This window comes from Nelumbo lutea, chromosome 4 (assembly GCF_056320005.1).
Source record: "Nelumbo lutea isolate HS-2025 chromosome 4, American lotus-T2T, whole genome shotgun sequence".
Taxonomy (NCBI): domain Eukaryota; kingdom Viridiplantae; phylum Streptophyta; class Magnoliopsida; order Proteales; family Nelumbonaceae; genus Nelumbo; species Nelumbo lutea.
Window position 1 is genome coordinate 10,051,736 of NC_142687.1, and position 14,512 is coordinate 10,066,247.

Here is a 14,512-nt window from a genome sequence, read left to right on the forward strand (position 1 = left end):
AAAATGACACTAAACCCAAAATACATGATACTAATTAAAAATTTTCCCCGATTAATATGAAAAGTCGGCCGCTAACCTAATTAACTGGCCAATCAATTAACTGATTGATTCGGTTTGGGATAATAAAGAAACCGAAGGAACCGGTTCGGTTTTAAATATATGCCCAAACACCCCAACATTTTATAGAGAAAACATTAATTACGCTGATGCCTCCTTACATGAGCTACATGACTGGGGGTCCATAAATATATATGGGCCCAAGGGGAATACAACCCATTACCCATATGATGAGGGCAGACCCATCTAAGGTTCCTATACGGGGACAATATTACGGAGAGAGTTCCTCAAGTGCCACGAGCCGCAGAATTCAGAACCAAAGAAGTTGAAGGAGAGGTCCCGAGTAACTAACTGTCTGTCTAAGGGCGGAGAGAAAGCAAGCAAAGGATGAATCAAAAGTTTGGAGGGAGGCAACCCACTGGGACGCCTTCACTTGCATGGTCGTGCGTCGTCGTCGTTTTCTCGCTTCTCGCAGGTGCCTCCGTGGTCCATAACATCTTCAAGCCTGACCTGGTAATTCCTCTCTCTCTCTCTCTCTCTCTCTCTCTCTCTCTCTCTCTTAAAAAATAAGAAGAGGCCATCGAAATCATTGCCAAACCACTATATATAGACCATGTCCCATCTATTGTGGTGGTGTTGGACATCAAAGTTTGCGCGCTTCTGAAGCCCAGAAAGTGTTCGACAAATTGTCCCAAATAGTCCAAATACTGTAATTAGGTGTTAATTTTTCCTTCCAGTCATGACTAGTGACCTTCTCTCTTTTACGTGATGAAATTTACATACAGACACTGCCTCCGTTGGGAAGCGTATCCACAGAGAAGCAAAACCAGCCAGGGAAAGAATGAATGCTTCTTCTGTTTACAACCCAAGTACCGTGGCTCGGGTTTAAATCAAGAAGAATACTACAGTTGCGATTATCAGGCTTGCATAATTTGTAAGAGCATACATGTTTACAACGAGCATTCCAGACCAAATGTGTGGAGAGACATTTTTCATGTTAGAGATGTTTAACTGAATTGAGGAAATGTTTCTTGAGATGTTAATAAGTCGGCTTTGTTAGACAAGGACTTCAGAAGAAAACCTATAGCATTGGCCTTTTCCTTTGGGTTCCCCCATTATGGAATCTAGTGTGGTAGTGTTGATTTCTGCTTTGTTCGATCACGTCTGCGGAGACACCCATGTTACATGATGCAGATTCTAAGAACTGCATTACGTTGCTTCAGTTCAGATCAATGCATAATAGGTTGGAGCACATGATCAGTGTCGTCCCACCTACAGAATGGGAGTTCTGAAATCTCAACTAAACCAATTGAAATTATATTAATGTTCCTTACTATTTGGAAATAGAATGTGAACGTAGATTGAATTAAATTTATTCTAGGATGAATGAACTACTATTAACATTTGAATGGTCATAAAATATTTCAGAGATTATGAACTGCATTTGAATGTCATGGAGTAGGGGTGTATCATGTATATCTGCTATCAGCCTATCAGCCTCGGCCCAGCCTTCCCTATGCATAATGTATTTGGGTTTTGGAGCTCGAACCCAATCCAACTAATTTTAGATTGGTTCAGGCCGGTTCAAACTCACAATATTTATTTGCAGACCTACAGCTATCTTCATCATTTTCAATTTTCACCATCATCTAAGCCTTATCCAGCCAGTATCAGGAGCTTCTCTTTCCAGCGATTTCCTAGTGTTCCTTATCTGTATCAAAGTTGAATTCTCCTCTACACGGTTCATTTTCTTGACCTAGAGCTATGTTTCCAAATTACAGTTTGCCAGTTCAGCACCCGTACCCCACTTTGTAGTGACGGCAATATAAAGGTTTCAAAGGCATCCTCAAATGTAGAGGTGTCAATTAGACTGGATTTTGTCCAATCCAATCCGGTCCAGCATTGGTCCATTTACAAATAGATTGGACAAAATTCAATCCAAATTCATAAAAACCAGATCCAATCCAAGTTGAAATGCAAATGAACTGGGTTGGACCCAATCCGGTCCAAACTAAATGAAGCTTCAAAAATTTTTTGAAACTTAGAAAATATAAAAGAATTTGCATAGATATATTAAAATTTTGACAAAAATATAAATAATGACTTATTTCTTTATTGCCGTCACTGAGTTCCAACCACAATGGTTCAGGAAGGTGGAGGTAGACCTATGAGATAGAATATCTATCCGGGGTTTATGCCGTCACTGTTCCCATTTACACACCAATAGTCTCCTGTTTTGCGCTTTTATTCAATCCTCGAATCCCTCTGACTACCAATCATCTACCCTGAATTCAGAGTTTGTGTCAAGTCCCACCGGAGGCTTAATGACCCATATGAAATTCCTATCGCTTGCCTCCAGAGTGATAGTCAATGTTGTCATTTCTAAAGCAGAGATTGTGTTCTGAGAACAGAAGCATACGTAAAGAACAAAATCCAGAGAATGCGTATTGAGCCACTCGATGCATTGATTCAGGGTGGTCCTGGTAGCTTTGTCCGCACAGGTTTTGTTGGCCAATGAAGAGGTGGTAGGCCACTCTGATTGATGTCCTCCACCGTGTTAAATAAAAGCCCAACGGATCTCAACCACAGACGAACCTGTGCTTGTGTGAATCTAGATCAAGGATCAATCCCTGGGAGCTGGGTGCGACGGATTATGGAGGGAGGTGTGTAGATGGAGAAGTGGCCATACCATAAGCACCGTCAGTGTTGAAGATGGAATGAAATATACCCAGGGCGTCTGCGACCTTGGCCTACCCTCCAAAAAATATGTCGACGATAATAAAAAGAGGACCGCCATTTTGTTGATGGTGATTTCAGATAGGAACTTTTCGAAAGAGGGTTTGAGAGAGAGACTAGATTTGAAGAGACGAACGATGAATGTCCAGAGCTTCGCCTTCAAGCTTTCAATAGACTTTCAGACGGTTTGCGGAGAAATGGAGTTGGTGCATTTCGGTCCATTAATTGTATCGAACAATAAAAACATGGACCAGTCCAATCCGATTTTAAAATTTGGACCGTCCAACCCGTCCAATTTAAATTTGAATCGGATGGGGTCTAACCCGAATTTGGTCCATTGACACCCCTACTCAAATGTTTATTGTTCCTTTATCTTTTGTTAATGTGGCGTTAAATCTGCTGGCTACTTCGTGCAAAGAATGACGAAGGTTTGGTCCTTGTCTAGTAATGGCATTTGTTCTTAATGCATGTTATTATGTCACCAGAGTATATAATATTTCTGTGATTTCCGTTTCATTTGGAAGCATTAATTCACAGGACAGGTTTCCCAATCGGTCAAGTAGAAAAGCTCCCTGGATAAAAGTACCCATTTCAGACGAAACTGTTCAGGACTGTCCATTAGACAAGGGATCTTCTGGGTTGGCCATGTCTTCACTCTCATAGTCTGTGTCAGCCCCGTGTCCCTCCTTGTTCAGGAGTCTTGGGGGAGGACCAGAAAATTCAATATTTAATTAAAAATTCCTAAAAAAGAGAGCATGTATTGAACATGTGGATTTTTATTTTTTTGCCCAAAAATTGATAATTGATTAAAAACTTTTAGAAAGGACCTGAATTGAACATATGGCAGGGTTTTTTAAGTGAAATTTGTTTGTGTAGAAGAAGAGGATGGGAAGAAGGGATTTATATTTAACCTCAAATGAAGGAATCCAGATCTCCTACCCACAAGAATCCTACCCACAGGATACTGCATTTGTATACCGAAGATATTCTCAATATACAGCTGCAGTGTCGTGTGGGTAGGATCCTTGTGGGCAGTTGGTAATTTGATATATAGGAACTCCCTGCTTCATTTAGGGGCACAAAACCATTCGTAATGGCAAATTCCTCACTTAAATTTCTTTGTTAAACGACCTGGGTAGCAGACCAATTCTCTAATTCTCAATTGCTAGAAAAGATGGAAATAAAGCAATTCCAGGATTTCAAGAAATGAACTCATTTCCCTTATTTTTCTTTGTCACCTTTTTTTTTTTCTCTGGTTCTGCAACTTAGAAAGACTTCCATTCTATATGAAGTCATTCTTGGTTGAATTCTGTGGAGGCTTAAGTTCAAGCGTCATCCAAACATTCTCTAATTCTATTGTACATGAGAAACTCCATTTTCTACATTGTCTACCATTAATTTAGTAAGCAAAGTATCCTTGGATTAGAGTTGATGAAACAAGTAGACCATATTGACCAAATAAAAAGTTATCCCTAATTATTAGTGGTCAATGCCACAGACAAGTAGACAGCTAGAGTTGGCTACCTAATGCTGCGAAGATTGGACATAAACTTCTAAAAGCAGTGTCAACTTATTATTAATCAATGAACCAGAAAGCTTAACTAATCAATGGGTAGTTAATTAACACAAAAGTCAACATTAAACGATTAATTAATTGCATAATAATGTTGTAGAGCAACATAAGACTTTCAGTTTTCATGGGTCAACACAAGATTCTGAATATCTGATGAATTTTGTCACCTTCTTTTCAATAAATTGTCACCAAAGTTTCACTAATTTTCAAACAAAAAGAAGACACAAGTAGGAATGATTGTTTAAAAAAAACTATCTTTTCTCAACCACTTGTGTTACAATTGTTGTTATTTCTATTGTTAATGCTATATTGATATTACTCACGTACCTTCTCCCTTGGCCTTTCTGATGTTTTTCAAAGGTCTTTCCTTCACAAGCATGCATTCCGCTTCTTTATTCCTGAATTCTGAAGTAGGTGGTCTCTTCTCCATATGGGTACCCTAGTGGTAAGGCACTTGTTTTATTACCAGTTACAGATTAGACAAAAGGGTTCACATGATGTACCAGAAGTCTTGACAGAGTTGGACTGTCATTTCTTTTCATTTCCTTGAAGATGAAAAAAGTAAGCATAAAGAATCAAGGCTCCATTTGTTTTGTTTAATGGGTGAAAAAAAGAAATTTGCAGACTGAATTATTTGAACTATATTTTTGCCCTCTTATGATGAAAACCTTGTTTTCCTCACATTTACATCAAAACAAATTAAATGGGTAGATATAATGTCATTCGCTGTAAAAGTGGTGGAAATAATAGCTGCAATGTCAGAGAAACAAAGGCAGCTTAAAAAAAAAAGGTTTCACAGGAGAGAGGTGGAGATTTGGGTGAAATGAGTCCTTTGACCAAAATAGAAAAGAAGAAATTATTTTCTTATTATTTTTTTTAACTCATAACGTTAGAAAAAATGAAACAAGAAAGGTAGAGAGGCATTTGGAAACCACCTGGAACAAATGACATCATTGAGGTTTAGAAAAATATAGAAAATGATGAAATTTCAGTATTCCAGTAATGAATTTATTTCCATTTCTTCCATGTGAACCAGAAATCACTTCATAATGACACTGTGGGCTCAAATGCTATGAAAATCTAACATGGGAGGGTTTCCTTTCTTGAAGTTCCAAACCCACCTAAATAAAAGCTATCTAGTGTAATTACATATTCAACTATTCATTTACCCTGTGTTGGTTTGAAAGAAAGGAAACTGATGTTGCGGGAATTTTTCAGTCTCCTTGCTCGAGGATAGTTTGGACGTACGGGCTAATGAGGTTGGTCCATCAAACTGCAAGAAGACACAATATTAGAGTACCTGGGCTAGTGAAAGCAGATTGGGCACAATGCTTGTTAGCAATGAAAATGTTAAGAGTAATTGTGTGTACCTTATAAAGGAATAGTGAGGTCTTTTTATAGGCGTTGGGGCCCGTGTTTGATGTCTGAGGTATCTGGGAACGATGAGCCTTATCAGCCCGCTATCTTCAGGGGCATGCTCATCCCACGTTGGCGGTGATAGTATGGGGACTAGGGTCATGTGTATCAGACAGGTGACATGCTGCTGCCCAACTCAGAAACTGATAGGTACACTACTCCGGATAGGAATGTCCTGCCACATAGCTGGGAGGATTGTTTCCCCGAAAGTCCTACTCATTACTTAAGTCTTTGACTGCCCAGGTCGGGGAGGTCGTGCTAGTTTTTGAGGCCATCGACTTGCCCCCCTAAGGTGATATTTGCCACCTCGTCACAGAGCGACTTGCTAGCCTCTCTTAGGCTAGGTAGGTCAACCTTCACGATTGGTGGGTCAAATCACCCTTCATTAGAAACCTTGTATAGGTTTCCTTACCTTTTCTTTCAAACCAAATACAGGCTTAAGATCTGTTTGTATTTGGGGAAACCAGTCGAAGGAAGGCTCAATTTGGAAAGAATTCAAATACAAAATAAATATAGTGCAAATACACACAAAATAATACAAAGACTCATTTACTAAAACACCCCTTATAGTTTCATAAATTTATTAAAACCTACCCTACAGTTTGTGTTTTACTAAAACACCCCCTATATTTTGCAATCAATTTACTTAATCGACCTTCCATTAGATGAAAGTGGAAAATGACAGTTTTAACACCAACATTCATTCAAATAAATTTAATCAAAAAACAAAAATACCATTTTTCTCCCTAGTAAAACAAGGACATCCACTATATTTTTCTCTATTTGGTCAAATTTGTTTTCTACTAAAAAAAGCGTTAGGGGTACTTTTGGAATAAACAACCATGGATCCATACCCTTGAACATTTTGCACTCAGTTTAGGGGTACTTTTGGAATAAACAACCATGAGTCCATGACCTTAAACATTTTCCACTTTAGGTGATCATGTTACTATTTTCAGATGGCAAAACAAATAGTTCTTAATGAAACGTGAATTAAATAACTAGATTACAAACTATAAGGGGTGTTTTAGTAAAATGCAAACTATAGGATAGGCTTAAGTGAATCTATAAAACTATAGGGGGTGTTTTAGTAAATAATTCTAATACAAAATACAAGGTTTTGCACTCTAGATATTTGTATTACTCCTTCCAAACTGAGCTTATAATTTATATCCATGATTGGACATATCTTTAACATAACATAGGTAGTGCTCCTGGGTGGGTTTCTATCCTTTGAGCATGAGAAACCTAGTATTAGCTATGGGGGCCCATTTGCATCTATGGGTCCTGTTGCCCCAACCCAGGAGGCCAGGATAGACCCCATGCCATGATCATGAATAAGCAAAATAAGCGTTTTACACATTTAGAGAGAGAGAGAGAGAGAGCAGAAGGCAAATAAGCACTTGGGCACTTGGCTGGGTAAGAGTGGCAGGAAGGGCAGGGAAGTACATTGGTTCCTTTTCATGGGATTCCGATGGGACATTCCATGTTGGATTTTTATCAACAATGGTTGCCCCTGCTTATAGCCCAAGAAATAAGAAAAAGGTAAATCATAGAAAGGTACATGTGAAAAGCCAAGTAAAACCTTCTACCGAAGAAAAAAAATAGCAGTTTGCACCAAGGGAAATTCATTTCTGAAGTAAAAGCCGTGAAACCATTTCTGTCTTCATTTGTTTGGCTTCTTCTTAAGATGGAATCCTGCATTGGACAAGGCCAACAGCTACCCTTTTCTAAATCCATATTTCAACTAAAGTCAAAACCTCACTCACATGGTCTGTCCTTTATAATACGAATGATGAAGCTAGTTTTCCACCATGTAATTGATCAAATCCAGTAATCTGTTCTTATTTGAGGCAAGAGGTGTGGTCTCTAAAATTCTAAAATTTGGCCTCATTTGATTAGAAATAAAACAAAAATAATATATTAAAAAAAATATGAAATATAGATATAGCTCCCCAGGTCAGGTGTACTGGAGAAGATGCTCCCTACAACATATGTGCAATGTCAGTCAGACTTAGTCAAGATCATTCAATCAGTCTTGGATGGGGATACACCCAAAAACAAGATTGATTGAAGACTTAAAAGATTCGCATTAATTTTGTAGGACTGAAAAAAAAAAAAAAAAACAAGGGGCATAAGCATATATTTACCTTCAGTTCTTCGATGTCTCTCTCTGAATTGCATTGTTATTGATTATCTTCTGGCCTATCACCAGTCAAGCTACTTGGGGCTATTATCCTTCAAAGGAGATGACCCAATTACTTGATAGCCTGGAGGAAGGATTTGGTAGGCTCATCAATAACCAATTTCCATTTTCTGCAAATGAGAATACCATATACATGTTTAAGCTACAGGAAAATTTACCATTAGCTACTTTCAGACAAAAATATTAATTCAAATGGATCTGCCTTTGGAATTTGGGAATTACTTGCAATTGCTCCCTTATTTTTCTTTCTTTCTTTCTTTCTTTTTTTTTTTGTCCTAAGATCAACATACCCTCACTCTTCAAACAATGTGTTATAAGTGAAAACAGCTTGATCATTAATTATGAGGAACTTTGGTACAGTTAGGAGTTGATGTATTTTTAGTGAGGCAGTTGATAAAAAATAATAATAATAAGAGAGAAGCACAAAGTTGTTGAAAAGTTCTTAAGGAACTTCACAAAATTTGTTAAGAACTTCCCCATCGACTTTCTGTTTCTCTTATTTTCCGTCAAACCAAACACAGCCTAATGGTTTTATACCCAATTTGTTGAAATTAATTTATCATATATGCTTAAAGTCAAATCCTACTCTTAACCAATATAGATAGAAAAAACAGAAGGGATGAATAAATAAGTGATGATCCAATCGATTTTATCCATTGTAAAACATCGCCTGCACCAAGTAGAGTTCTAGAGACAGGCCCACTTATTATTTTCAAATGGGCAAAAGTGGGTTTTCTCTACTTTTTGTTTTCAGCAAATACCAAACACTTTATCTTTATCTGCATAACTTCTATATCTCCTGAGATTCCAAAATCTGCAGAAAATTCCTGTGGCTACCGGTAGAGAATAAAATATGCATACTTTTATTGAAGACTGAAAAGAGAAAAGAGAAAATAATATCACCAAAATCCATGGTTAAAGTTTCATCACTTTCCTTCGCATTTTTTTACTCTCTTTGCAAACTGACGAGTCAGGCCTACTTCAACATAACTATATAAACTCCAAAGTTCCATCATCCCTGCAGTATAAACCTGCGTTATCTCTTATGCAGTTTTTCTTGTTTGAATTCCTATTCCCTCCTTTTTGATTCTTTCATGGTCATGTCAAATTCCAGTGGCTGTTGTTCTTGCTCTCCATTTAGCACGTGGAAAAAGGTACCCTGAGTACAGATATTGCTATTGTTTTTGATCCGAGTGTCTGTTATTTTGCATACAAAGTGATTATTAACGTTGAATCTGTAATGGGTATGATTCAAATATGTCCGTTGGTGCTGTTCTTATCAGTACTTGGCGTTCTTACTTTTGCTCATGGAGATACATTGGATTCATCCTGTCTTCAGAGAATTAAATCACAGTTGGTTGATCCTGAAGGAGTTCTCAGGAATTGGTCTTCGGGTATTGATATCTGCAGCTGGAATGGACTGACATGTTCAGAGGACTTGACTCATGTTGTGGGTCTGAATTTATCTGGATCAGGACTATCTGGTATTATCTCACCTGAATTCTCATGCCTCGTTTCTCTTCAAATACTTGATTTGTCCTCCAATTATCTCACTGGTCCAATTCCTCCGGAACTTGGAAAGCTTCAGAATTTCAAGGAATTGTATCTGTATTCAAACTTTCTCTCTGGTAAGATTCCTGCAGAACTCGGCCTTCTGAAGAAATTGCAAGTTCTTAGAGTAGGAAACAACATGTTAACAGGTGAAATTACACCACATCTTGGTAATTTGACTGATTTGAGGGTGTTGGGTCTTGCCTTTTCCCTATTAAATGGAAGCATTCCTGTAGAAATTGGTAATTTGAAGAGTTTGAAAATTCTGAATTTGCAGCAGAACAGTTTCAGCGGCCTTATACGAGAAGAGATCAGTAGCTGCCTAGAGCTTCAAGTCTTCTCAGCGGCTGGCAACATGCTCGAAGGAGAAATTCCATCTTCGATTGGAAAGCTCGAGTCACTGAAAACTCTACATTTGGCAAACAACACCCTCTCTGGATCCATTCCCATTGAGTTAGGTAGCCTTTCTAACCTGAAGTACTTAAATTTGCTTGGGAATAGATTGAATGGTGAAATTCCTGTAGAACTAAATCAGTTAAGCATGCTGGAGACCCTAGACTTGTCAAACAACAAGCTCTCTGGAAAAATCAACATCCTGAATAGTCGGCTAAGGAATCTGGAGTCGCTAGTTTTATCAGATAATTTCTTGACTGGAGGGATCCCTAGTGACTTTTGTTTCAGCAATTCGAATCTGCAAAAAGTTTTTCTCAGTCTAAATAATCTCTCTGGTACGTTCCCATCGGAGCTGCTCAATTGTTCTTCACTTCAACAACTGGATATTTCAAACAATGGCTTCTATGGACAGCTACCATCTGGTCTAGACAATCTACGGAATCTCACCGATCTTGTACTCAATAATAACAGCTTTACTGGAAAACTACCCTCCGAGATAGGAAATATGAGTAGTTTGAAAGGTCTCTATCTGTTCCACAACAGTCTCACAGGTAGAATTCCAGTTGAAATTGGAAAATTACAGAGACTGACTGTTCTGTATCTTTATGAAAACCAGCTGTCAGGAAGTATACCAAGGGAGCTAACAAACTGCTCAAGTTTAATGGAGATTGATCTTTTCGGAAACCATTTCACTGGTTCGATACCAGCAACCATTGGGAAGCTTAAGCATCTGGTTTTCCTTCAACTGAGGCAGAACGATTTGTCAGGTCCAATCCCTCCATGTTTGGGATATTGCAAGAAGCTTCAGAAATTGGCCTTGGCTGATAACAGGCTCTCAGGATCACTGCCACCAACTTTCAGATTCCTTACAGAGCTGAGCGTCGTTACTCTCTATAACAACTCCTTTGAAGGTCCCCTCCCTGAATCTCTCTTCCTCTTGAAAAATCTCAGTATTATTAATTTTTCTCACAACAGGTTCAGTGGGAGCATCTTTCCTCTCTCTGGATCATCCACTCTGATCGTTCTGGATTTAACTAACAACAGCTTCTCCGGCGGTATCCCTACTAGACTCGCTGAGTCGAAAAACCTGACTCGTCTCCGTCTTGGCCACAACCATCTGACTGGCACCATCCCTTCTGAACTCGGCCAGCTTATAGAGCTCAACTTTCTGGATTTATCTTTCAACAACCTCACAGGCGAAGTGATACAAGAGTTATCGAACTGCAACCAATTGGAGCATCTCCTCCTCAATGACAATCGACTGACAGGCACAGTCCCATCGTGGTTAGGTAGATTTCAGGGTCTGGGAGAGCTAGACTTGTCATCTAATGACTTCCATGGAACTGTACCTGCAGAGCTTGGAAGCTGTTCGAAACTACTGAAACTCTCTCTCCATAGCAACAATCTCTCAGGTTGGATCCCACCAGAGATTGGAAATCTCACCTGTCTAAATGTTCTCGACTTGCAAAGGAATAATCTTACTGGCCCCATTCCTTCCACAATTCAGCAGTGTAAGAAGCTGTATGAATTGAGACTATCCGAGAATTTTTTGACGGGTATGATACCATCAGAGCTTGGGAAGCTGACTGAGCTACAAGTGATACTAGACCTCAGTAGAAATCAGTTATCTGGGGAGATCCCATCATCTCTTGGAAACCTCATGAAGTTAGAGAGACTCAATCTCTCTTTCAATCAACTCCAAGGAGAAGTACCTCCATCACTAGGAAGACTGACCAGCCTCCAAATGCTAAACCTGTCAAATAATCTTCTCCAAGGTCAGGTTCCTTCAACCTTCTCAGGATTCCCTCTCAGCTCCTTCTTAGGAAATAAAGACCTCTGCGGTGCTCCACTAGTTTCCTGTTCAGAATCAGTGGGTTCGGAAAGAAAATGGTTATCAGATAATGAAGTTGCAGCAATTATAGTTGCCATTGTATTCACTTCAACAGTAATATGCTTGGTGCTGATTTATATGATGCTAAGGATCTGGTTTGACTGGAGGAAAGTCTCAGTTTCAAGCTCAGATAGTAGTGGGCTTGAAAGTAACAGAGAAGAGATGCAGTGGTTCTATGGGGAGGATAATGAGAAGAAGAACGGAGATTACTGGAGAGTGAATTCCTTAACCTCAGTTCAACCCCAAGAGAAGTAAAGCTCCGCCGCACCAGGCGTTTTCCACCTTAAATTAGACATGGGTGTCATGGATGATACAGTGAAGTAGGACATTTAATTTCTTCTTGATTCATAATTTCTTTGTTTCTTCTGGTCTTCTTCTTATTTGTTTTGAGTTCCCAAGATGATTGTAGCTCATATAACCTGAAAACTGTCAAAAAGAAAAAATGAAAATATCGATTTGGAGTGGAAAAGGAAAACCATTTTGTATCTGTATACGCGTGCAATTGCAGTGGAAGACCTGTCCATTAGTCTATGTGCTTTTCACTTTACAATGTGGTTGGCTCACATATGACTATGGGCCCGTGGTCCATCATTAGAGGTAACAGGGACATGGGTTTAGGCCCATATTCTATATTCGGCATTTAGATGGCAATCTGCTATTGAACTGGTGACTAAGAATGCATTATTAGTTGAATCAGGACTTCGTAAGTAACAATAGTAAAAAAAGTATTATTTACCATTAATGGCATTTAGATAAATAGTTTTGCCTTTTTAGCCGTTACATATGACTAGCATCTTTAACCTCACATTTCTGAGTTTTTCTTTATAAAAATCCATTTATGTCAAGGCAAATGCTATGTAAATTCATTGCAATTCTAAAGTTTACCTCATATAGCCACAGACTACATATAAGCTTACCAACCCTTGAGATTGGATTTTGGTCCTCACAATATTTTCAGCTATGCATAGGGAATATTTATATATTTTTCGTTTATGAGAAGATGTATTTAATGCATGGATGTGAAGTGTTTGTGAGGAAATCTGGATTCTCAACCCCTCCATGATGTCACCCCGGCTGCTTGTTATATGAGCTCAAACCAAGGTTAGTGTGTATCGGCCTGTATATCAGTGCTTTTGTTTTTTTGTGTTTTATTTATTTTTTTTTCAAAATTGGTTCAGATGGATCGGTTTAAATTCCAGCTATCCTCTGAATCATGGCTTGACCCGATACAATCCTTATAACCCTTGTAGGGACATATCGGAAAGGCTCTAATATGATACATATCAATCGATACGTAACACGATATTTTAAGCCTTGGATCAAAATTTCCTGCCCACTACTCTCTATCCACACTTTACTCGCCTTGAATTACAGTCACACATTGTCATGTTGTATTATGAGATGTGCATCTGCAATGTATCATGGACAGGATACAGGTAGAGAAAGTGAGTAGAAAATCTGTTCGCATGTGGATACAATGTATCATGAATTACAGTCACAATTGCTTTAATATTACGTTAATACTGTTGGTACTCATTTTGTTCACCTCCGTGCAATTTTTCGATGGAATGGATGCATAACACATACGTGGTGCTAAATTGGATGGTCTGATAGTGAATTCCAATTGTATAAATTGTAAGAAAAATTTTACAAACTTTGTATAAATTTTTCTCTCTTTTCTTTCCTTTTTTTACTTTTTCCTTCAAACCAAACATAACCTTAATTATTCTACTAAAAGAATATTGACTCTCCCAATCATAAAAATGTTTCTTTGCAAAAAATAGAAATATTTTTAAATTTTAATATAGCTTGATATGAAATAATAGGCTTTTCGTGCATTAATTTCAAAAAATTTGGAGTCAGATGATCGTAAATATATGGGAATGTTAGTTACTTCGTGTCACAACTAAAATAAGTGAGTCTAACGCTAAAGTTTGGGCTTTCAATTGAATGCCCTACTCGGCTACTCTCCCTTCTATCATTGCATTCCATCACTGTATGCAAGTGGTTAGAGTTTTGTGGGTGCAACCTACCGCACTATATGCCAACTCTTGGCTGCAATGATAAATCAGGGTTATCAGGGTCATGTTTGATATCATTGTCGTTTTTACTTGAAATGTTTCGAATTAAAAATGGTTTTTATCTGAAATATTTTATTGCAATGCAAATTTGATGTTAAGGCTGTGTTTGGTCGCAGTGCAATTTTATTTACACTAGGATAAATGTTTAGGAGTGCAAATGAAAAAATGTAAATTTTTCATTAATTTTGTTTTGGGTTTTGCTTTATTCTGCTTCGTATCTTAATTTACTTCATTTATACTACAGTGAAACAAAACAAGTCAAAATTTGAAATAAAAATAGATCAGAATTTACACTTACAATCATTTGTACTGCCATAGTTTTGCATTAATGCAAATTTATACAGTATAAATATATACAAAATGCAAGGTTTTACACTCAATATATTTATTTTTGTAACCATTCCAAATGGAGCCTAAGGCTCAGTTTGGAAGTTAGGAGTACAAATACAATCGTGGAGTGTAAAACCTTATATTTTATAATATTTTGTATATATATATATATATATATATATATATATATATATATATATATATATCTGTATTTGTACTCCTAACTTCCAAACTGAGCTTAAATGTCAAATTTGACGTTTAAATTCTAAATAACATAT

General features: G+C 37.8%; 1 protein-coding gene, 1 long non-coding RNA gene and 1 pseudogene across 3 annotated transcripts; 2 read left to right on the forward strand and 1 right to left on the reverse strand.

Annotated features, from left to right (window-relative positions):
- The first annotated feature begins 185 nt into the window (after positions 1-185).
- LOC148853834 (uncharacterized) lies at positions 186-1,172 on the forward strand. Its single transcript, XR_016094778.1, has 2 exons — positions 186-570; positions 843-1,172. It is a non-coding gene; the product is annotated as an uncharacterized LOC148853834 (long non-coding RNA).
- Positions 1,173-2,161: 989 nt separating this feature from the next.
- LOC148853835 (UDP-glycosyltransferase 92A1-like) lies at positions 2,162-4,749 on the reverse strand (annotated as a pseudogene).
- A 4,087-nt stretch (positions 4,750-8,836) lies between these two features.
- LOC148853836 (uncharacterized) lies at positions 8,837-12,314 on the forward strand. Of its 2 annotated transcripts, XM_088982818.1 has the most exons (2): positions 8,837-9,142; positions 9,328-12,314. In XM_088982818.1, exons 1-2 carry the CDS (start codon positions 9,083-9,085, stop codon positions 12,076-12,078), a joined length of 2,811 nt encoding a protein of 936 aa, XP_088838944.1. In that variant the 5' UTR covers positions 8,837-9,082; the 3' UTR covers positions 12,079-12,314. The 2 variants fall into 2 exon arrangements, with proteins under 2 accessions (XP_088838944.1, XP_088838943.1); XM_088982817.1 differs by having other exon boundaries at positions 8,837-12,314.
- Positions 12,315-14,512: the final 2,198 nt, after the last annotated feature.

Excerpts from the sequence above, each read along its gene's own strand:
- LOC148853836 (XM_088982817.1), top strand. The coding sequence starts at position 9,229 with ATGGGTATGATTCAAATATGTCCGTTGGTGCTGTTCTTATCAGTACTT.